This window comes from Equus przewalskii, chromosome 13, assembly GCF_037783145.1.
Source record: "Equus przewalskii isolate Varuska chromosome 13, EquPr2, whole genome shotgun sequence".
NCBI lineage: Eukaryota > Metazoa > Chordata > Mammalia > Perissodactyla > Equidae > Equus > Equus przewalskii.
The window spans coordinates 57,681,503-57,706,870 of NC_091843.1; the positions used below are offsets into that span (position 1 = coordinate 57,681,503).

The window sequence follows — 25,368 nt, forward strand, 5'->3', positions numbered from 1 at the left end:
ACTCTCCCCTCTAAGATACAACGAAAAGGACATTCATATACCAACAGAGGACATTCACATATCACAAAAGATGTCTGAGAGACCCACACAGCCATACGTCTGAAGGTGGAGGAGCTGGACACCCCAGAGGAAGTGGAAGGAGGTAAGGGGAATCTCCTCTCCCTCCCAAATAGCAGCAACCCGGGGACTGCACGCGGCTGTGAAAGGACTGGGGGGAGATGGCCGTCTGCAGGAAAACCTTTGCTCTCCAAGTTCCCTCACAGGCTGTAGGAAAGCCCCATATAAACGTGCCTAAGCTGTTGCGGGGGTGTCTTCATCAAGCCAACACCCAAGGAGAGTGGCTAGCAAGGGCAGAACGAGAACGCCCCTAGGATCATGCAAGGTGAAAGAGAGTGCCCATCCCCAGCCCAGCACTCCAGGTCAGCCAGTCAGCCATAGTGCCACACAGATAGAAAAGCAGCCAGCAGCTGGAGTGAGCAAGCCACAGATGATGGCAGGCTCAAAATATACAGCTCTTGACCTCCATCCCCCTGCCCCAGTGGTGGCAGGTAGAAGCTGTGATCAGGTACTATCACTATACAGAGGTACAAACCCATGCCATAAAGCAGTATGAAAAAATGTATTAAATCTCCAGACCAGAAGGAACATGACAAGTACCCATAAATCAATCTTGAAGGCACAGAAATTTATAATTTAAATGACAGAGAATTCAAAATACCTATCATAAAAAAAACTCAACGAGTTACAAGAAAATACAGATAGAAAGTTCAATGAAGTCAGGAACTTTGTCACAAAAGAGACTGAAACTCTAAAGAAGAACCAATCAGAAATGTTGGAGATGAAAAATACAATGGATGAGATAAAGAAAAATCTGGACTCCCTGAACAATATAGCTGATATTATGGAGGAGTGAATCAGCAGTCTTCAGGAGACAAATATAGAAATGCTTCAGATGGAGGAGGAGAGAGAACTAAGAGTAGAAAGAAACGAAGAAATTCTCCAAGAAATATCCAACGCAATTTGGAAATGCAGCATAAGGATTATAGGTATTCCAGAGAGAGAAGAGGAGAATGAAGCAGAAAGCTTGTTCAAAGAAATAATAGCTGAGAACTTCCCAAACCTAGGGAAGGAGCTGGAAATACAAGTGAAAGAAGCCAAGAGATCTCCTAACTATATCAACATAAAAAGACCATTTCCAAGGCATAGGGTAGTAAAACTGGCAAAAGTCAATAACAAAGAAAAAACATTAAGGGCAACCAGGCAGAAGAAAATAACTTACAAAGGAACCCATATCAGGCTTCAGCAGATTTCTCAGCAGAAACCTTACAGGCTAGGAGAGAGTGGAATGATATATTCAAAATTCTAAAAGACAAAAACTTTCAGCCAAGAATACTCTAACCAGTGAAAATATCCTTCAAATATGATGGAGAAATAAAAACTTTCCCAGATAAACAAAAGCTAAGAGAGTTCACTGCCCCCAGATCCTCCCCCTACAAGAAATGCTCAAGAAGGCCCCTATACCTGAAAAAAAAAGAAAAGGGTTTCAAAGCCTTGAGTAAGGAGATAAATAGGTAGACAAAATCAGAAGATTGCAGCTCTCTATCAGAACAAGTTAGCAAACACTTAATTATAACATTAAAGATAAAGGGAAGGAAAACACCAAAAATAAATATAATCCCATCATTTTAACCATAAACTCACAACACAAGATGGAATAAGATGTGACAGTAATAACTTAGAAGGAGAAGAGGAGGAGGATGGAATTGGCTTAGTCTAAGGAAATAAGAAGCTATCAGAAAATGGACTAGCTCATCTACGAGATTTTTTATACAAACCTCATGGTAAACACTAAACAAAAAAATTAAACAAAGACACAAATGATAAAGAGAAAACTAAGAAAATCATCATAGAAAACTACCTAACTGAATTGGCAGTCCAAAATACATGAGACAAAAAACAAAGGAAATGCAGAAGAAGTGGAAAACAAGTGATAAAATGGCAGCAATAAGCCCTCATATATGGATAATGACTCTAAATGTAAACAGACTGAATTCTCCAATTAAAAGACACAAAGTGGGGGGATTGATTTAAAAACAAGACCCAACAATATGCTGCCCCCAGGAAACACATCTGAACTCCAAAGACAAACACAGCCTCAGAGTAAAGGGATGTAAGACGATACTACAAGCTAATGGCAAACAAAGGAAAGCAGGTGTTGCCATACTTACATCAGACACCAGTAGACTTCAAGATAAAACATGCAATGAGAGACAAAGAAGGGCAGTATATAATGATAAAAAGCACACTCCATCAAGAAGACATAACACTTATAAATGTCTATGCACCCAAAATAGGAGCACCAGAGTACATAAAGTAACTATTAACAAATCTAAAAGGAGATATTAACAACAACACAATAATAGTAGGGGAAACTCTACACCCCACTTACATCAATGGATGACAGAAAGTCAACAAGGAAACTGTAGATTTAAAGGAAAAGCTAGACCAGAAGGACTTTATGGATATACATAGAACACTCCATCCAAAAATAGCAGAATACCCATTCTTCTTAAGTGCACATGGAATATTCTCAAAGATGGACCATATCTTGGGAAACAAGGCAACTGTCAATAAATTTAAGAGGACTGAAATCATATCAAGCATCTTTTCTGACCATAATGCTATGAAACTAGAAATCAACTACAAGAAAAAAGCTGGGAAAGAGACAAAATGTGGAAACTAAACAACATGCTACTGAAAAACCAATGGATCAATGAAGAAATTAAAGGAGAAATGAAAAAATATCTAGAGACAAATGAAAATGAAAATACCCTATACCGACTCATATGGGATGCAGTAAAAGCAGTCCTAAGAGGGAAATTCATAGCAACACAGGCCTATCTTAACAAACAAGAAAAATCTAAAAGTAAGCAATCTCAAACTACACCTAATTGATTTAGAAAAAGAAGAACAAAGTCAAAAGTCAGCAGAAGGAGGAAAAAAATAAAAATTAAAGCAGAAATAAGTGAAATTTAAAAAAAAAGGTAGTAGAAAGGATCAGTGAAACAAAAGAGCTGGTTCTTTGAGAAGATAAACAAAATAGACAAAGCCTTACACCGACTCACTAAGAAAAAGAGAGAAAAGGCTCAAATAAGTAAAATTAAAAATGAAAGAGGAGAAATTACAATGGATACCACAGAAATACACAGGATTATAAGGGAATACCATCAAAAACTATATGCCAACAAACTGGACAACCTAGAAGAAATGGATAAATTCTTAGACTCATACAACCTCCCAAAACTGAATCAAGAAGAAATAGAGAATCTGAATAGACCAATTACAAGCAAAGAGATTGAAACAGTAATCAAAAACCTCCCAAAAAATAAAAATCCTATTTTTCTGGAAAATTCTACCAAACGTTCAAAGATTTAATACTCATCCTTCTCAAACTATTCCAAAAAATTGAGGAAGCTAGAACACTTCCTAACACATTCTATGAGGCCAACATCAGCCTGATACCAAAGCCAGACAAGGAGAACATAAAGAAGGAAAATTACAGGCCAATATCACTGAAGACCATAGATGCAAAAATCTTCAAAATATTGGCAAACTGAACAGGGCAATACATTAAAAAGATCATACACCATGATCAAGTGGGATATGTACCAGGGACACAAGGATGGTTCAACATTCACAAATCAATGTGATACACCACATTAACAAAATGAGGAATAAAAACCACATGACCATCTCAACAGAGGCAGAGAAAGCATTTGACAAGATCCAACATTCACTTATCCGAAAAATTCTCAATAAAATGGGTACAGAAGGAAAGTATCTCAACATAATAAAGGCCACATATGACAAACCCAGAGCCAAGTTAACAGGGAAAAACTTGACAGCCATCCCTCTTAGAAGAGGAACAAGACAAGGGTGTCCACTCTCACCACTCTTATTCAACATAGTACTGGAGATTTTGGCCAGAGCAATTATGCAAGAAAAAGAAAGAAAAGGAGGGGCCAGCACCATGACCAAGTGGTTAAGTTTGTGTGCTCTGCTTCAGTGGCCCAGGGTTTTGCTGGTTCAGATCCTGGGTGCAGACCCAGCACCGCTCATCAAGCCCTGCTAAGGCAGCATCCCACATAGCAGAGCCAGAAGACGTACAACTGGAATATACAATTATGTACCAGAGGGCTTTGGGGAGAAGACGGGGAACAAAAAAGAAGATTGGCAACAGATGTTTGCTCAGGTGCCAATCTTCAGGGAAAAAAAAAGAAATAAAAGGCACCCAAATAGGCAATGAGGAAGTGAAACTCTCACTGTTTGCAGATGACATGGTTTTATATGTAGCAAACCCTAAAGAATCTATCAGAAAATTATTAAAAATAATCAACAAACACAGCAAAGTTGTAGGGTATGGAATCAACTTAAAAAATCAGTTGCATTTCTATATTCCAATAACGAACTAACAGAAAGAGAACTCAAGAATACAATCCCATTTTACTATTGCAACAAAAAGAATAAACTATCTAGGAATAAATTTAACCAAGGAGGTGAAAGACCTATACACTAAAAACTGTAAGACATTACTGAAAGAAATCAATGACAACATAAAGAAATGGAAAAATATTCATGCACATGGATAGGAAGAATAAACATAGTTAAAATGTCCATACTACGTAAAGCAATCTATAGATTCAATGCAACCCCAATCAGAATCCCAATGACATTCTTCACAGAAAAAGAACAAGGAATCCTAAAATTCATATGGGGCAACAAAAGACCCAAAATAGCTGAAGCAATCCTGAGAAAAAAGAAAACGCTGGAGGCATCACAATCCCTGACTTCAAAATATACTACAAAGCTATAGTAATCAAAACAGCATGGGAACTGGTACAAAAACAGACACATAGATCAACGGAACAGAACTGAAAGCCCTGAAATAAAACCACAGATCTGCAGACAGCTAATCTTCAACAAACATGCTAAGAACACACAATGAAGAAAGGAAAGTCTCTTCAATAAATGGTGTTGGGAAAACTGGACAGTGACATCCAAAAGAATGAAAGTAGGGGCGGGCCCAGTGGTGCAGCGGTAAAGTTCACACCTTCCCCTTCTCGGCGGCCCAGAGTTCACCGGTTCGGATCTCGGGTGTGGACATGGCACAGCTTGGCAAAAGCCATGCTGTGGCAGGTGTCCCACATATAGAGTAGAGGACGATGGGCACAGATGTTAGCTCAGGGCCAGTCTTCCTCAGCAAAAAGAGGAAGATTGGCAGTAGTTAGCTCAGGGCTAATCTTCCTCAAAAAATAAATAAATAAATAAATAAAAGCTTCTTTAAATTGCCTCAAAAAAAAAAAGAATGAAAGTAGACCATTATCTTTCACCATACACAAAAATAAACTCGAAATGGATCAAAAACTGTAAGGTAAGACCTGAAACCATAAAACTCCTAGAAGAAAATACAGGCAGTACACCTTTTGACGTCAGTCTTAGAAGGATCTTTTCAAATACCATATCTACTCAGACACAGGAAACAAAAGAAAAAATAAACAAGCAGGTCTTCATCAGACTAAAGAGCTTCTGCAAGGTAAAGGAAACCAGGATCAGAATGAAAAGACAACCCACCAACTGGGAGAAAATATTTACAAATCACATATCCAACAAGGGGTTAATCTCTATAATATACAAAGAACTCACACAACTGAACAACAAAAAAACAAACAATCCAACCAAAAAATGGGCAGAGGATATGAACATTTTTCCAAAGAAGATATACAAATGGCCAATAGGCACATGAAAAGATGTTCAACATCACTAATCATCAAGGAAATGCAAATCAAAACTACCCTAAGATATCACCTTACACCTGTTAGAATAGTTCTAATCACCAAGACAAAAAACAACAAATGTTGGAGAGGTTGTGGAGAAAAGGGAACCCTTACACACTGCTGGTGGGAATGCAAACTGGTATAGCCACTATGGAAAACAGTATGTAGGGGCCGGCCCAGTGGCATAGTGGTTAAGTTGGCAAGCTCTGCTTCGGCACCCCAGGGTTCACAGGTTCAGATCCTGGATGCAGACCTAGCACTGCTCCTCAAGCCATGCTGTGGAGGCATCCCACATAAAGTAGAGGAACATGGGCAAAAATGTTAGCTCAGTGGCAATCTTCATCAAGCAAAAAAGAGGAAGATTGGCCACAGATGTTAGCTTAGGGCCAATATTCCTCACCAAAAAAAAAAAAATACCAGCATGGAGATTTCTCAAAAACTTAAAAATAGAAATATGATATGACCCAGATATCTCACTACTGGGTATTTATCCAAAGAACTTGAAATCAACAATTCAAAGAGACTTATACACCCCTATGTTCACTGCAGCATTATTCACAATAGCTAAGACATGGACGGAACCCAAGTGCTCATCGACCAATGATTCATTAAAGAAGATGTGGTATATATACATACAATAGACTACTACTCAGCCATAAAAAAAGACAAAATTGTCCCATTTGCAACAACATGGATGGAACTTGAGGTATTATGTTAAGTGAAATAAGCCACACAGAGAAAGACAATCACAGCATGATTTCACTCATACATGGAAGATAAACAAACACATGTACAAAGAGAAAAGTTCAGTGGTTACCAGGGGGAAGGGGGTTGAGGAGTAGGCACAAGGGGTGAAGGGGTGCACTTATATGGTGTATGACAAATAATAATGTACTACTGAAATTTCACAATGTTACAAACTATTATGACCTCAATAAAAAAATTATATATATATATATATATATTTTGCTTCAAATATATAAAAAAGAACTATACTTACTATTTTACTCTAATTACCATGAGATTCAAAATACATGATTATTTAAGATAATTTTTTAAGTACAAAATTAGTTAACATGCATTTTCATTTGGTTTACATTTCAAGTACAACAGTCAGGTAAAATAAAACCATTAAGATACCAACCTTAAGCATTTGTATAGCATTTCTTACAATTAAAGCTGGTGGAGGTTCAGGAGCTTTCATAAGGAAATCAGCAATAGGACAATTAACTGGGGCTAACAGCTTGGTATGTAAACAAAGTTCCTGTAAATAAAAACAGCAAATAATTTTGAAATATTGAAATTTATAATTGACTTTTATTTTCAAAGAAAACATGGGAAGTATAGTTCCCAAACACAGACTAGTAGAGTCTTTTACTAAAATGAAGAGTAGAGGGAACAATGTCTTTCTATGAAAGATGGGCTCATACTTTGCCCTAAGTGCTAGAATCTTAATAAACATCCATCATCAATTCATCACAGTCATCTTGCCCCCACTGGCAATGTCTCCTCACATAGTTCTTATATACAACAACAAGAGTTACTGTCCCAAAAAACGTTTTTTTTTTCTTTATATTACATTCTAGAATCTTTTATCCATTCAACAAATATTTAAGTGCTTACTAGGTGCTAGGCACTATGCAGCAAGTTGGAGAAAAAGAAGAAGATAGATGGACAAGAGTCTGCCTTCATGGAGTTTTCACTGTGTGTGAAAAACAGAATAATTGTAAAATCAACTACTTAATTAGAATTGTGACAACTGCTATGAAGAATACCATGAAGGAGCTAAAGAGGTAAAATAAAAGATTTAATCAAGTTAAGGAAAGAGAAGGAGGCCAGGGGAAGTTGAAGATAATTTCTCTGAGGAAATGACACAAACTAAGATGTAAAGATTGAGCAGGAGTTAATTATAAAAGGAACAAGGGGGAGGATTCTAGAGAGAGGGGAGAGCACATATGAAGGCCCTAAAATAGAAAGAAACAAGACATGCTTGAGAAATTGAAACTACTTGTATGAGTAGAGAGAGGAGGAAAGGCAAGAATTAAAAAATTAAAACTGGAGACGGAAGCAGAAGAGATAATTTAGGCTCTTGTTAAGAATTTTGCATTTTATCCTAAGAGGAATAGAAAACGGCACATACACTTGGGGAAGTGGGAAGTCATCTAGATACATGGATGCCAAAAACATGATCCAGTGTCTCTTTAAAGGTTTGGAAGTCAGAGTCTAGTTCAGCACACGAAAGAATCAAATTAATGTACTTCTGGTGTTTTTTCCCTAGAAACTACCCAGTGTCTGGCTGTTCCCTGAAGTCAGAAAATCTAAAGGAAAACAATAAAGGTCAGGAAATCTCAATAAACTCAGTTCCAAAACTACCAAAGTACTTCAGTATGTTAAACTGGGACTTTGGTATTCTCTTTTGGACCTTAAATAATTTATTTTCTAATCCTCGTGGAGAACGTAAAAGGTGAACACTATGTGGTTGATAGACTCCTAGAATGTTGCATAAAAAAAATACTTATAAACTGTACCTAATTTAAATGAACTCAAGTAATTTGTTAAAATTTTGAAGGTTTATGGATTAAATTTTCTTGTATAGAAAAAATATTAGTTATTTATATAACTACCCTCCATAATATATATTTCATAATTTTGTTTTATAAATTATTTAAAAGTCCAAAATGGTACCTCTCATCCCTCACCCACAAAAATAGACTTATAGAGTTAAGTAAATTTCTACCTGTAATGGCATTCTCAAAAGTTCTGGAGTCTGAAATTCCAACATATTCTGGAATCGGAGTCTACTGAAGAGCCGGAAACAAATTCCAGGTCTACATCTCCCTGCCCTTAAAAGTAAAACACAAAATTAAAACTCAAAGAAAGAATAAAGGCTATACTAAGGAAACTAAAAAAGAAATGTGATATAGGAGACAGAACAATGAACCAGGATCATGACATCTGAGTTTGAATTCCTGCTCTGATTCGTACCCGCTGTGAATTCTTTCAGGTGTTTCACTTGTCCAGAACTCAATTACCTCATTTATAAACTGAGATTCATAAATGACACTTACCTGATATACCTTCAAAGGTAATAGTAAAAATTAAAAAATAAAATACATATGAAAGTAAGTAAAAAATAAAGCATGAATAAGTACCTGGTAATTTAAATTTAATCTATTTACTGAGCTGATACCAAGCAGTACATTTGGGCCCACTGATTAGAATTGTGCAAATTATGCATTACATAACTCCAAGGAAGTGTCATTTACCTCATCATCATAGAGACTTATATTTTCCGGAAAGTTGTAGAAAAATATCTTGGGGAAAAGCAGTCTCTTTTAATTTTACCCAAAGTCACTATATGAGCTAATGGCAAGGCTGAATATGCTAAGTGATAGAGATACAGAAAATCCCTAGCCTCACAAAGTTCACAATCCAGAGCAGCAAACATAACTATAACATAATGTGATACAAGTTACAAAATTTGACATTGTCAGGCCATTCCTTCATCAAATATTTCCCTCACTAGATACCCATCAGCTTTCCCATCTATCTAGCCACCTCTGAGAGATTTCTATCTTTGCCCAGACCTTAAATGTTGGATGTTCCCATGAGGTTGGAGCTCAGCCCTCTGTTTGCTTACCTTACTCTCTCCCAAAGTCATCTTAATTACCCTCCTGATTTCAATTTCCCTCCATCAAGATCTCCTTATCCTAATTCTAGACCTATACTTCAGAAGCCTCTTAGCTCCACCTGGATTTTCTAGTCAAATCAAACTCAACACAACCAAAAGTTAATTCTTCTCCCCAATACAACCACCATTGGCATTTTCCCTATCTGACAATGGCACCACCACCCATAAATTTTTCTAAGACAGAAACCTGATTGACATCCTTGACTCCACTCTATTCCTTACCCCTCATGCCCTTGGATATACGATCACCAATATTACATCCCTTAATATCTCTTGAATTAATTATCAATTTCTCTTTATTTCTACCACCACTATAACAATCCAAGCTGATTTCATCTCTTACTTATTGTAAATGGAAGTACTAATAAAAGAGCATCCTACTGGGTCCTCCTGCCGTCATTTTGTCTCTACCAATTCATTCGTCAAAGAGCTGAAAGAAAACTATAATCATGCCATCCCCTGGTTTATTAGAGGGGAAGAAAAAAAAAACAGAGAGAGAAAAACACAAAATGGGCCTTAAAGACCTGTCTGCAACTTACCTCTTTCCACTCATTTTTCACTATTCTCCTCTAAACTAAACTCCATCCAAACAACCTTCTTGCTCATTCTTGCCTTTCAGCCTTTGTGTATGCTTTCCCTTTGCCAGAAATGTCTTTCCACAACATCTCTTTATTCATATTTATCTCAGATTCTATCTTAACTCCTCTAGAAGCATTATCCAGTTGTAGCAAAGAAAACAAATTGCTTAATTTAATGGGTTCCAAAATGGGTGGCAACATTCCGCCCACCTCAGACTTTATCCATCAGATTATAGTTTATTCATCATTGTATCCATAACACTTGCACAGTGAAGGCTGTCAAAAAATATCTGTTGAAAAAGATGACAATGGAAATGTCTACAATTTCTGATTTTTATCCCTAATAATATACTATTCACAGCATATAAATACAACTCAATGTGTCAAGCCACACTTTGTCATAAGAAGACAATTCATACAATAACAACAAAGCCCTCAAGAGCATTTTATGAAGTTACAAAGTACAGAAATAATGCATTCATTGTCTTCAGCATATGAGGCATTCTTTAAAGTCAGTATTTGATGTTTTCCTATTAGTTAAAATTGAAGAAAAATTAGTCAAATAATTACTGAAAAATGATACTCTTTAATCTTACCTTTTTAAAAATGAAAAAGTAACACATATACTAAAATAAATAACCAAACTACAAAAAAATATAAAATGAAAATTGTCTCCTTCCTTCAAGATCCCCACAAATCCTCCTCCTCAGAGTCAACAACAATTGTCTTTTAATATTTCTCTCAGACTTAACAACGTATGTGTCTAAATATACACGCAAACATATACATATATTTTTTAGCACAAAAGAACACTAGACTCATGTTCTATACCTAACTTTTTCCAAATAAGATAGTCTGAAAACTCATTCCACATAAAAACACATACATCTACATCTTTCCTTTTAACAGTTACCTAGTTTACCATTGTGTGGCTAAAACATAATTTATGTAACCACTTCACTGTTGATGGACACTGCAGTGCTCCCAGACTTCTCACTATTACAAATAATACTGAAAAACACATTCTTAAACATACATCTTTGTGCACATGTGCAAGAATACTCAGGACAAATTACGAGAAGTGGACTCTACCTTCAAAGGGTAGATCTGAATAAACCGTTTCAAACTGCCCTCTGAAGAAGACACACCAACTTAAATTTCCATCAACAAACTATGAAAGCCTATTGGCCCATGCTTTTGCCAACTCCGTTGTGTACACTGTTAAACATTTTCATCAGTGCCAATCTGATAAGCAAAAACTAGTACCTCATTAATTTGTATTTCTTTTGGTATATATGAGGTGGAATATGTGAGGTTAATGGATTAATCTTTATCAATTAATTTAAAAGAGCTTTTATGTATAATACAGAAATTAGTCCTTTGTCCTGTGTATTGCAAATATTCAGAATTTTTGCTTTTATTTATTTTATTTTGGGTTTTTTTAAGGAAGATTAGCCCTGAGCTAACATCTGCTGCCAATCTTCCTCTTTTTGCTGAGGAAGACTGGCCCTGAGTTAACATACATGCCCATCTTCCTCTATTTTATGTGGGACGCCTGCCACAGCATGGCTTTACAAGCAGTGTGTGGTCCACACCTGGGATCTGAACCAGTGAACCCTGAGCTGCCAAAGCAGAACGGGCGAACTTAACCACTGTGCCACCAGGCTGAGCCCAAATTTTTGCTTTTATTTTTGTTTTTTAAATTTCTTACATCTTCATGTGTAAATTATTCTAGGAAAAACTTTTTAATTTTAACATAACCTGAATTTGACTTTTAAAAAAGTATTAAAATGTTTGCTTTGCAAAAATAATATAAAAATTCAGACTAACATGAAAAAGTTAACATTGCATAGAAAGTTGAATATAGATTAAATATGTAATACATATGAAAATGTTTCCATTTTACAGGCAATTGAATGAATGTACATTAAATATACATTACCTGCCTTTTCGTTGTATGGCACTAGCTTTGGAAATCCACACCATTTTTAACATTGTAACAAAATTCAGGGCATCAAAGGATTTCTGTATAATTTAAATCATCTTTGTGTTAAAACATAAAGGTATTTAAAAAGTAACAGCAAGAAACATTACGAACACATTTTAACATGCCAAGTTTAATTCAAAGCCCCTCTCGATTAGATCATTAGAACAAGGTATTGATTTAAAAAAAAAAAATCCAGATTTCTGGTTACAACCATTCCATGGAAAAAGAATGAAAATTAAACTTAGAAGAGCTGTAAAACTTCCTCATTCTGTGCCTTGCTGAGCTATTTTTTTCTCTCTGCCACAGCTGGATAACAGCAGTCAGTTCTCATAAGGCATCAAGATTAGAGAGAACTGATCTATTCTCTTAAGGTCATTTTCTATCAGATTTACATCATTATGCGGAATAGCAGTGATCAGGGAAAGACAGTTTCTGAAATACTTTCCAGGCAGCTGATCTGGAGGATAAGAATAACAATTGCTGAACTAAATCTATCCCAAAGTGAAGAATTTTTAACCCCTTCCATTTTACCTCCTGCTGAGCCACTAACGCAGTTAGCCTATCCAGAATGTTATAGAAGAGAAAGTAAAAAAGAACCATTACTACCCTCATACTTCCTTAAAGAATCTAAAGTCAAAATTTACTGTCAAAAAATATATTAAAAGAATGCATTCCTAACTAGAATATATACTCCAATCATTCAGTGACTTGTACTTTCCCTTTCATAAAATAACTACACAGAGCAAATACAAACATCTTCTCAGAATAGTTAATTATGAGCTTTTCAGAAAAGATGCCATTTATTTAGTTTTTAATAAACTGTCAAATTTGTCAATTTCGTAAGTAAAATAACTTGACACTACCATCGTGTTCTAAACCATGATTTACCTGATAAACAACACCTAAAGGAATTAATTTCTAAAATATTCAAAATCTACTTCATCAGCTCTAGATAATTTTAGGACAATAAAATCTGAATCTTCATTGACTCAACATTTAGACTTTCAGTGACAATATTCATCATCTTCTTACAAAAAATGAAACTTATTCCTCCTTTACAGTATCCAACTATAATAAAATGTCCAAATTTTACAGTAAAACTTTATTTTCTCTAAGTAATTCCTAAAAATCACATTGAAAATATTTTGCAACTAATGATCTTTTTCACATTAAAAATGAGCATTTATATCCACTAGAACAGACACAACTTGCTTTTCACAACATGGATAGTATTTCTTTCTCTGAAAAATCAACCACCTCTATCACCTTCAATTCTTTCAGTGAAAAGTTAAGGGTAATAAGAACTGCTGGGCATTGCAATACTAAAAAGAAATAAACACTGCCTTTTACTTATATCGAGGGTGGCAGTAAATATTTCAGCCATTGCAGAGGGTCTCTGTTCCAACTACTCAAATCCGCGACTGCAGTGTTGAAAGCAGCCACAAACAACAGGTAAAAGAGTGGACGTGGCAGTGATCCTGTGAAATTTATTTTTATAAAAGCAGGTGATGGGCCCAATTTGGCTGTTAACTTTCATTTGCTGAACCCTGGTTTTATGGTTGCTTGCTTTCTCTCAGCATGGTTCTCTTGAAATAAACATCTTTTGAATACCTACTATCTGTGAAGCACAGAAGATATAACAACAAAGAAGAAGGACATGGTCCATGCCCACATGTAACAGGAAAACACACAAAATATGAATCAAATTCCCATACCGTTTGACAAAATTCTCACTAAAACTGCCAAATCCTTTACTTTCTTAGTATTTAGTTAGCAGAAGCTAATTTTTTTGTATAGTTTTTTAAAATATAAGATACATCCTATATACTGAATTGTTTAAGGTAGAATATTCACTTTAGTGAAATCAACATTTGCCATCTTAAATTCATGTAGAACCAGAAATTTTCCCATTAAAGTGAATTCTGGTTATAAAAGCATTTACTGGAATGGCACTTAACCTTCTTCATTTAAGTGAAAATACAACTTATCCATACATACCTCTTTCACCTTACCAGAATCAATAACAAAGACAACATCATTGACTGTGATACTGGTTTCAGCAATATTGGTGGAAAGGATCTGCAATGGGATGTTATGTTATAGTTAACATGAAAATAGAACTAATGTCTAATAAAATGGAAAAAATATTTTATGAAACTTACTATTTTTCGAACACCTGCAGGTGGGTTTTTTAATACCTTCTTTTGATCGGATGTTTGCATATTTGAATGAAGCATAAAGACTTGATATCTGTTGACAATTAAAAGAGAAAATATACTATGGTACTCACCTCTTATTTAAAGCAACAAATACAAAGCTTTAGCTTTTACCTATGTGTACTGTCAGCAAACCGCTTGTCATCAAACAGGATGCGATCCCTCAGTCCAACAATTTCATCATATCCAGGTAGGAAAATTAAAATTGCACCTTGGAGAAGAATGATTTTCATAATATTAAATCTCATTGTAAAAGCAGAACCAATCAACAAAACTAGCTATAATGAACCACATCATGTGTTTTCAAGTACTGATAAACCGTAATATTTATACGATGACGCTTAAGAGATTATTTATGCATTATTATCAATGGAGTTATATAAAACTTTGTACACACAAGATACTAATTTTTAAATCAAAGTATATATTTTTGTTCCAGATCTTTTAGACAATACGTATTTACCAGCATCACAACTATGGCAGATATTGTACAGAAGATGCATGATCAAATCCAAGTCTACTTTTTCATCATCAAAACTATGATGATAAGCTTTTAGGAGCTCTCTGTCTTCTGCACTGAGGTCACTTCCATTTGTTTGAACCAGAGAACTTTCATCTAGATTTCCAAATTCCAATGAAGCACTAAAAAAAAAAAATTTTTTAAGTCAATTTTCATTAAAAAGAGTAACTGTTAACGGCCAAAGATTCGCATTATGTCCTTCTTCAAATTTTCAATATACCCTAAGGAGAGTAAGTGATATTTAATGTCCTAGCTATAATATAATTTATGTTTTGGTTTCAAGTACATTATTCAAAGTAAAATTTGGCAATAAGCACTTTATAAAACACAATCTGAAGACATTTCTCCAAAGAAAATATACAAATTGCCAATAAGCACATGAAAAGATGTTCAACATCATTAGTCATCGGAGAAATAAAAATCAAAACCTCAATGAGATACCACTTCACACCCACTAAGATGGCTATAATCGAAAAGACAATGATAGGGGCCAGCCCCGTGACCAAGTGGTTAAGTTCTCGAGCTCTGCTTCGGCAGCCCAGGGTTTTGCCGGTTTGGATCCTGGGCGCAGACATGGCACCACTTATCAAGACATGCTGAGGTGGCGTCCCACATACCACAACTACAAGGACCCACAACTAGAAATACACAACTATGTACTGGGGGGCTTTGGGGAGAAAAAGGAAAAATAAAATCTTTAAAAAAAAAAAAAAGAAAAGATAGATGATAATAATTGTTAGGGTGTATAGAAACTGGAACCCTCATACCTTGCTAGTGGGAACATAAAATGGAGCAGCCACTTTGGAAAACGATGTGGCAGTTCCTCAAAATGTTAAACATAGTGTAATATGGTAACATGCCCCAGCAATTTAACTCCTAGGGAGATACACAAGAGAAATGAAAATGTATGTTCACGTAAAAATCTGTATACACAAGTGTTCATAACAGTCAAATACTGGAAACAACCCAAATGTTCATGAATGAATGAGTAGATAAACGAACTGTGGTCTTTCCATAGAATGGAGTATTAGTCAGAAAAAGATGCTACAACATGGATAAACCTTGAAAGCATTATGCTAAGTGAAAGAAGCCAATCATAAAAAGCTACACTTTATATGATTCCATTTATACAAAATGTCCAGAAAAGACAAATCTATAAAAACATGAAGTAGACTAGTGGTTGCCTAGGGCTGGGAGAGTTAGGGGAAATGAGGAGTGACTGCTAATGAGTACAGGTTTCTTTTTGGGGTGATAAAAATGTTCTCAAAATTGACTGTGGTGATGATTACATAACACTGTGAACATACTGAAAACTACTGAATTGTACCCTTAAATGGGTGAATTATACGGTATGTGAATTTTATCTCAACAAAACTTTAAAAACACAAACTTTTGGTCATCATTTATATTTTTTAATAGATTGTTTCTAATTGTTCACTATTATAAACAATACTCTGAAGAAAAGTCCACATTAAAAAAAAAAGAAACTTAGGCCAGCCCCAGTGGCCTAGTGGTTAAATTTGGCACGCTCCACTTCAGCAGCCCAGGTTCAATCTCCAGGGCATGGACCTATACTGCTCTGTTAGCAGCCATGCTGTGCTGGTGACACACATACTAAAAAAGATATTAAAGGAAAATTGGCATGAATGTTAGCTCAGGGCTAATCTTCCTCAGCCAAAAAAAAAACCTCTATAGATACCAGCTTAACATGACTACTAATTTGGTACTTCTATACTAAAAGCAGGCTGATTATGCTGTTTTCCAAAAGCCCAGAATCAGCATAAATTACTGAAATAAATGCCTTGCTTCTTCATCTTGTGTGTAAGTATAAACCACTGCCATCACTAGTAACTATTAATAAGATTCCGAGGAAGTTCAGTGCAGCCCAATCTCTCTTAAACAGAGAAAAATAACATAAGAAAAATAACAGAAGACTGCTTCCAATAGGGAAAACATTAAACTTATACAATTTTATAATTGTAGTATTTTAAATTTTAAGATCCATTTTAAAACATTCCAAATTTTTTTGTTTTGTTATGTCTTAACAGGTAAATGAAAACAGTATTATGTTCTTTGCTTAAAGCTATAAACTTTAGATATCAATTATACTTAACCTAGAAAACATAATAATAAATTTAATTTTTAAATATTTAAAATTTATAATTGACAATGTCATGATCTAGGGAATAAAAAGAAAGCCCAGTTAGCCAGCATAATTAAAATATTATCCAGATAATTGCTTTACTTGGTCATCTACAGTGTCTGTCTAGTGACCTACATTTAACATCATTAGAATGTCTTGAATATTCAAAATGTTAGCACTAAAAGGATTGTGAGTTCTGGGAGCTATTATTGAAATGACAACATACTAGAATTAGCATTTGGATCTGGCAAGAACTTTGAGATTCTGTAACCTACACTACCATTTAATGAAATTAAAGTGACAAAACTAATTTCATACTTCAAACATTTACTTCATCTAATGTCTGAGACTAAATAGAATTAAAAATGAAAACCCAAGTCAAATAAAACATTTTATACCTTCCTGAATAACAAAAGTTTTAATATATTTTAACTTCAGACTCCATTTTTTTCTTTTTCGAGACTCTTACAGATTGAAAACAGACATTATCAATGTATTATAAAATACATTTTATCTTTTCTTTTAAATATCTTTTATCTTTTCTTTAGATATCTAATCTAAAATCTACATAATCTATCTAAATTTACCTAAAATCCTTAATTACCTAAAAGAAGATTAGTTTCATAGGATTTTTAAAGTATTGCCCTTTCATTTTTTTTTAAACCAAAGTAATACATGTACATCGTGTTAATAAACAAATGGTTTTATGAAAGTTATAACAAAAACCTCTCTCCATTCCTAGTCACACTGCCTAGGACATTTTTCAATTCTTTAAGCAACATTTATGTTTATTGATTTAACAATTTAGTCATTATCTGTGAACCACCAATTAATGAAAAATGAAGTCAGCACCTCCACCCTCCTATACTTTCCACTCACACCAATCTGTACAATTTTTGTTAAATCTTCATTCAGCCTTTACTTTAACTATGTAAACATTATTTACCATGAGCCATATAGTGAACTATGATTACACCTCCTTTCTTCTCTAACTTTTTGGGGTTTTTTTGAGTAATTACTGTCTAATTTTTATTTGCTTAGTTTTCTGTGTACTTATCACTAATTCTTCCCAAAGTCTCAGATTCATAAAGTCTTTTTAATATGGTCAAAAACATCAAATAATTATTTTTTCGCCCTCAGGGACTTCCCTCCTGGAGCTTTCCATATCCTGCTTCTCTAAGACTAGCCCTACTAGGCAGATATCACAGCCACAGTCCTCTGCACCAGCATACTGAGCATTTCTTTCACCTATCTTCTATGCTGAATCTACCTTGTTTTTCTGCTTTATTTTCCTTTCTCAGTTTTGTGGAGCACATTCTCCAACAGTTTCCTGATAAAGGGCATACAGAAAATAAACTTTCTTATCTTTTCTCTACAATTTTCCATCTCTTGTATTTTTTTTCCTACTAAGTGATTTTCTCAACCTTATCTTGCAACCTTTCTGAATTTTTTCTGCTATCATATTTTTAATTTATGCGAGCTCTTTCTTGTTTATTCATTCTTTCAACAAATATTCACTGAACATCTACTATATCCAGGCACTGTCCTTGAACAAAGAAGAAAAGGAGCTTGCTAAATTCTAGTAGAGAGAAGAGACAGATAATAAACCAGTGAATATAGTAAGTAAGTAAATTACACAGTTTATCAGAGAGTGGCAGGTCCTGTGGACAAAAGAAAAAGTAGAATAGGTTAAGGAGAATCAATAGCACAAGGAGGTAAATTGCAATAACAGATAGGGTAAATCTCGGCAGCCTTCACGACAATGAAATTTGAATAAAGATTTGTGTTCTGTTCCTTTTTTAATAGTATACTGTTTTGGTTTCATGAATATCTTCTATCACTGTTTTTGAAGTTCTCTTCTGGTCACTGACGTTTAGTTTCAGGCAAGTTCCGGGGTTTTTTGTTGCTATTGTTGTTTGTTTGATTTGTGGGTGCTTTTTCCCCCTCAAATGCCTAATGATCAATCCTTGGAGGTTTGTTCATTTTTAAAAAGTAATGAACAAAAAACTCCGCGTACACAGTGGTGACTGTTGAGCTACCTGGTTTAAAGACAGTCATTTCATTGAAGGAATGCTAAACCTTCTATAACTCTAATTATTTTCTCTAGGCTTGGTCTATTTTTCCAGGAAAGAATTCTCAAGTTTTCTGCCAAAGAACATAGGAAACAGGAAAAGGTGACAGGTGACTCAATTTTCGGTCTTTAAGTAGACTTTCACTTAAATCCCTTTCCTGCTAGACACCTCATTCCCACTCTCCAGTTGTGCCTGGTAACCCCAAGTCCAAAGCCTCTGTGGCTTAATTTTTTAATAAGCCTCCCACTTCCTGCCAAGGTGGGGAAGGGATATCAAATGGCAGGGAAGAAGGGAATCTGGAATTCTAAACGTTCCTCATAGAGAATTTCAACCAGTTCTGTTACTTTTTCAGCCCCTTCTTTCATTGCCTTATTTACAAGTAGTTAAATGAGCCTCTAATAAGTTCCAAAGCTGAAATTTCTCTTTGGCACTTCCTTCTGCAGGCACTCAGGTTTCAGTTTCCCTAGCTCTGCTAAATCAAACACCACTGATCCATTAGCCATCTATTATCCAAAAATGTACTAATATCTTCCATCAGTTGCCATGTCCTCTTGCATTCTCTTTGACTTTGTTAGGTTACACATTTTAATATTCCTTCCTTACCGTTTTAGCGAGGCTTTGGGAAAATGCAGAGAAAAATATATATGTTCTATCTACCAGGTTTAACTGGAAAACCCCCTCATGCTTTTTCAAAATAAAATTTTAAAAAAAGATAAATATTACAATACAGTGTATCTTATTAGCAACCTATCAAAAAATCAGACAGAAAAATTCCTTAGAAGTACGAAAAAAACCCAAAAGTCTCTGGATAAGAGTGTATAAATAGCCTATATTTGTCATATTCTACAATTTACATGGCTTTTTAAAAAGCAGCTAGGATTGATTAAACATAGTATAAAGTTTTACCTGTAAGATTCTAGAAGATCCACAATTTCGGTCTGTCCAAAGTGTTTAGCCCAATCTAAAGCCATCCTGCCAAAATTCAAAGATATCAAATTAAGACAGAGAAATAATGTTCTCAAAATTATAAAACTAGTCACTCAAAACTATTCATTCACCCATTAGAGATATATCAGCAATTGTTACACAATAGCTTTTAATAACGATAAATATAAGAAGTCAAAAAAGATATGTGCAGCTCTATAAAGATATACAAAAAGTAGACAAAGTTTAAAATTACCAGCCATTTGATGCTTTACTATGGACATTGGCTCCCATACTAATTAACTGCTCTACTTGACTTGAAAAACCTCGTCCTGCAGCAACCATCAGAGCTGTTGCACTGGTTTCACTATGTCTGTAATCAACTAAAAGAAGGAAAAGATAAATATATGTTAAATTTCCAAATTATTTTAAATTATTTTAATTTAAAAAAATCTTAAATGAAAGAATTGAGTGTCAGGAGAATGAACCTGGGACTTGCTCCTTCACCTAACTACATGATAATAGCCTTACCTGACCCTTAACTCAGATCACCCAAGGAAATCTGTTATTGATATGCCCTTAGTATAAACAGCATGGAATAAGGAATATCAGTTGGAAGACAGGAGAAGGAAAGACAGTTGTTAAACTGTCTTAATCTCACCAAGATAATACAGAAAAGGAAAGTTACTAACTTGCAGAACACTCAAATAATCTTCCTAAACCTAGATATTGCGTTGATCATCAAATGACAAGAAACAATTAAAGAAGAATTAAAGCTAATTTTCATCAGTAGCTGGTAATGAATGCTTAAAAGTGCAAATGCAAAGTTCAAGACAATATTCTGTTGTTCTTTTGTTTTGCTTTGATTCCCCCATCATTGTAGGCTGTTATTTTCCAAAATGCTTTATGGAAATAACACTGGCAGAAAATTTACTTCCTGTAAAACCCCTCCATGACAAAAGTAATTAAAGTTCTATTGAATTTAAGTTCCTTCCTAGAATACATTTCTCAAGCAATACAATATATAACTGCTTAGCACTAATTTGCTTAAATTACAAAAGTGGTAATTTCTTTCTGAAATTATGTGAAAAACCCTCTGCAGTAATATGTAAGATAACTACAAAAGGACAATTTTACTTTTCCATATATACCCAATTACCCTCATTATTTAATGACACTCTAAAACATGGTATCCCCAATTGACATCAATCAGTGGTTCTTAAGTGGGGAGGCGGACTTACAAGAGAATTACCTCAGGCTTGTTATTTTGGAAAGCACGGATAGCCATGTCTTACTCCTAGATTCAGGTTCAGGAGGTCTGAAATGGCCAGGCACATGCATTTTTAAAGAGGTCTGCAAGGATTATGATCGCACTTACCATATGAGAATTACTGCTTCAACTGAATATTCAACTGATACTTGGAGAACAGAACCAACATGCATGTATTTTGAGCAGAAGGGTATGAATAAGTGGGCGTTTTAAAACGTCCAAAAATTCTTCAAAATTCCTTCCTTCAAGAGGTGGAGCCTAATTCCCTTATCCTTGAGTGCAACCTGGACTAAGTGTCTCACACTAACAAAGAGAATAAAGTCAAAGTGATGATGTGCAACTTTAGAGACTAGGCCATAAAAGGTACCTAGCTTCCTATTTGCTTTTTATCCTTCTCTCTTGAAGCATTCACTCTGGGAGAAGCCACCTGCCACATCCTGGGAAGAATAAGACAGCCCGACGGAGAGGTCCAGATGGCAAGGAACTGAGGCCTTTTGCCAACAGCGGAGATGAACTGAGGCCTCTTGCCAACACCATGTGAGTGAGCCTTCTTGGAAGCACATCCTCCAACTCCAGTAAACCTTCAGACGACTGCATCCCCTAACAACAGCTTAACTACTACTTCACAAGTGACTAGATGCCAGAAACACTCAGTTAAGTCTCTTCCAGATTCTTGACTCTCATAAACTATGTGAGATAATAAATGTTTTAGGATGCTAAATTTGGAAATCATTTGTTATGCAGCAATAGATGACTAGGACAGTAAATGTGCCAGAGAATGCTTAGTCTTACTAAACCAGCTAATTACTAGCTGCTTAGCCAGGATTACACAAGGATATTGATGGCATTAAAAAGAAGCCCAAGATTTCCTGGATCACATGAAGTATTTTCAACTTTCATGCCAATTGGGAGTTCAGATTTTAGAAGAGAAATAAAAAGATAGGAAGTAAATAACCGTTCATAGAGCTACAATAACATTCTAGTTTACAGCAACATATCTCAGAGTTCAAATTTCCTAACTTTCAGGTGAGATAGCTAAACTGTTCCAGAACAAATACTTTTAAAAATAATGGAGAAAAAAAGACTGCCAGAACACTGGAGATGAACAAATGTCCACATTTCCAAATAGAAAAATGACTTTTCAAAATACAGATTGATTATTTTTTTTAATGAATGATAAGCTGAAAAAAAGCAGATCAATAGGAGCCAAAATACATTCACAAAGAACAAAAAGTGCCAAAGATCTTAATTTCTTTCTTAAGAAGTTTGTTAGACTAGCAGATATGTGGAATTACAATCACTTGAACAATAGTACCCAAATATTGACCTAAGGCCTCTTGCAGCATACAAAATGCTTGGTCAGTGACCCAGGTCCCTCAAGTTAATAAACAGAGAAAGCTTGTTAATATACTAATAAAAATTAGAACTGAAAAAAGTTGTTAAGCAGACACAATAGGCCAAAGCTAACTATAAGATGAGATTTAAAAGGAATAAATAGAATGTCTTAAGCTCAAAAAAATTAAAAACAAGTAAATGTTAGGAGGGATTAATTTAATAAAATCATATGTTAAAAAAAAAAGAACTAGAAGTTTCAAAGACGATATGAGTCAGTAAGACAATGTGGTTGGTAGAGTTTACTTACCACAGGCTGAATTAATGTAAGTAAAGAGTAGAGGTTTTCAGGCTGAAAGATCTACTCGACCTAAAGCTGATCACTAAGAGATTAACACTTAGGACTGGACACCATGTTTTTTAAAAGGGACAAACTAGAACATAACCAGAAAAGGTGGACAAGGGCAGGAGAGGACTAGACACCATGTTATGTTAAAGAGGAATAACTGAAGTCATAGGTGTGGTCAGACCAGAAAACAAAAAAGGAGAAAGAATAACTATCTTCATATACCTGAAGGTCTGTCAGGCAAAAATAGATACTAAATCTCTTCATTATCACCCCAGAAGCAGAAAAGGATGGAATCTATACAGGTAGATTTCACTTCAAAACATATTTAAAAAGTTAACAATTAAAACAAACCAAATCTGAGAAAATGTCCTCAACAAAGACAGTGAGCTTCCTATTGCTAAACATGTTCAAATAGATGAGCATTTGGTAGGATGCTTAAAAGTTATGTCATTAGTCAACAAATATTTATTGAGCACTTACTATGAACCTCTGGGGACACAGAGATGAGTAAAACAGACAAGGTTTCTGCCCTCAAGTAGTCTATATTCTAGTGTCTAAGTCAGGTCGTAAAAATATCAAAAATATATGATGTCAGGCAATGAAAGTACAATAATGAATTATAAAGCAGTATAGGGAGAAATAGTGAGAGAAGGGCGCAGTTTTAGTAACGTGATCACAAAAGGCCTCTCTGACAAAGCAATATCTAAGTAGGGACCTAAACAAAGCTAGCATTGGGCCATATGAGTATCTGTGGGGACAGTATTCCAGGCTTAGGAAACAACAAAAGCAAAGATCCAAAGATGGGAATGTGCCAGCATAAATGAAGAAGAGCAAGGTAAGAGTGACTAAAGCACAGTGAACACAAGGAAAAGAGTGGCAGAAAATGAGATCAGAGGCAGTCAGAGACCAACTCAGAAGAAGGAGTGACTTTTATTCAAAGTGTAATTGAAAGCCCTGGGAGAGTGGAGAGCAGGAAAGTGGCATAATCCAATTTCCTTTTTAAAGGGATTAATCTGATTGCTCTCTGGAGAACAGACTGCAATAACATAATAGAAGCAGTTAATAGGCTACTGCAATAGTCCAGGTGAAAAATGTTGTCTTGGACTAGGATGGCAGCAGTAGGGGAAGTGAATCATGGTCAGATTTGAGATTTATTTAGAAGGTAAAGCTAAAAAGATTTGCTAATGGATTATATGTGAGGTGTGAGAGCAAAAGCAAGAATGATTTTATATTTTGTTGTCTTAGCAACTAGGTGAATGGTAGTACCCTAGATTCAGGTTCAGTAGGTCTGGGATGGGCAGGTGCATGCATTTTTAAAGAGGTCTACAATTGATTATGATCACTAAGGAAACACCAAGGAAAGAGCAGGCTGAGAGGGAGGGAGGTGAGAAGGGAATGAAAAGTTGTTTGGGGTATATCCAGTTTCATTCCATTAAGAGACATCCAGTTGGAGACGTCAAGTGATTAGGTGTAATGAAATGAGGTGGCAGGGAGATAGGACTATAGACAAAAACTAGGAGCCATTTAAAACAAATATTTAAAGCTATGACTAGATGAGATCTACACAGGGAGCAAGTGTAAACAGAAGTAAGATCCAAGGATTGAGGCCTGGGACATTCTATATTTAGAGGTCAGGAAAAAGAGGAAAATCTTGCCAAGAAAACCAATAAGTTCCAGCCAGGAAGATGAGACTAAAATAAATCAAGTATGGAATATCAGAAGTTAATTGAAGAAAATGTTTCAAGAAGGTAGTGATCGATAATAACAATAATGCTGAGAATTTAAGGTGAGGGGATAAATTACTTGACATCTAAATCCTTTCCAGTACTGATTTTCTATGATCTTTCATTCTGCCTTTTGCCTAGAAGCCTTCAGAATTCTGAAACTCACCTCTGGTTGCCAATATCCACCATAAGCAACTAACAAAATCAGGATAACTCATTAGTGAAAACATGTCACATGACATAAAGCATGTACATGTGAATTAGAACTTGAGCTTACATAACCAAAGGTATGCTCAAATTCCCCATTTACTAAATGAAAAGTATAGAGCAAAGTTATTAACCATGTAAAAATGAACAAGGAAAACCTAAATCAAAATGGAGTCAGGAAGCCATGAAAGGAGGGTACTCACACACACACATCAACCACAGCTTACAGACCCCAGCAAGAAGAGAGATGATTTCCTTTTGACTCAGCAACAACAAGCTCCCCACCACTTGCAGTCAGTGAAAATTCACCACAGCCCTCCCCAGATTCCTTCGAAAACCTATGAAAGTGGGCCTTCCCTTTGTCTCCTTGGACTTGCCTATGGTTCACCAGAGTTTGCTTGTCCCAAATTGCAATTCCTCTGCTATTCCCAAATAACCTCATTTTGGCTAGCTAAAAACCTTGTAACTTCATTTTTAAGGTTGATTTCATGACAACCACAAAGGCACCTGAAGGAGATGAA

General features: G+C 35.3%; 1 protein-coding gene across 4 annotated transcripts in view; it reads right to left on the minus strand.

The window, feature by feature from the left end:
• YTHDC2 (YTH N6-methyladenosine RNA binding protein C2) overlaps positions 1 to 25,368 on the minus strand; it is a 75,964-nt gene that overhangs the window by 25,169 nt on the left and 25,427 nt on the right. For all 4 annotated transcript variants that reach the window (XM_070569542.1, XM_070569541.1, XM_070569544.1 and 1 more), the window contains 9 exons: positions 20,222 to 20,348; positions 19,948 to 20,013; positions 14,770 to 14,948; positions 14,421 to 14,517; positions 14,253 to 14,340; positions 14,089 to 14,169; positions 12,046 to 12,128; positions 8,572 to 8,677; positions 6,979 to 7,098 (listed from right to left, as the gene is read on the minus strand). In XM_070569542.1, the coding sequence (XP_070425643.1) occupies positions 6,979 to 7,098; positions 8,572 to 8,677; positions 12,046 to 12,128; positions 14,089 to 14,169; positions 14,253 to 14,340; positions 14,421 to 14,517; positions 14,770 to 14,948; positions 19,948 to 20,013; positions 20,222 to 20,348 (947 nt within the window). The remainder of the gene's footprint in view (positions 1 to 6,978; positions 7,099 to 8,571; positions 8,678 to 12,045; positions 12,129 to 14,088; positions 14,170 to 14,252; positions 14,341 to 14,420; positions 14,518 to 14,769; positions 14,949 to 19,947; positions 20,014 to 20,221; positions 20,349 to 25,368) is intronic.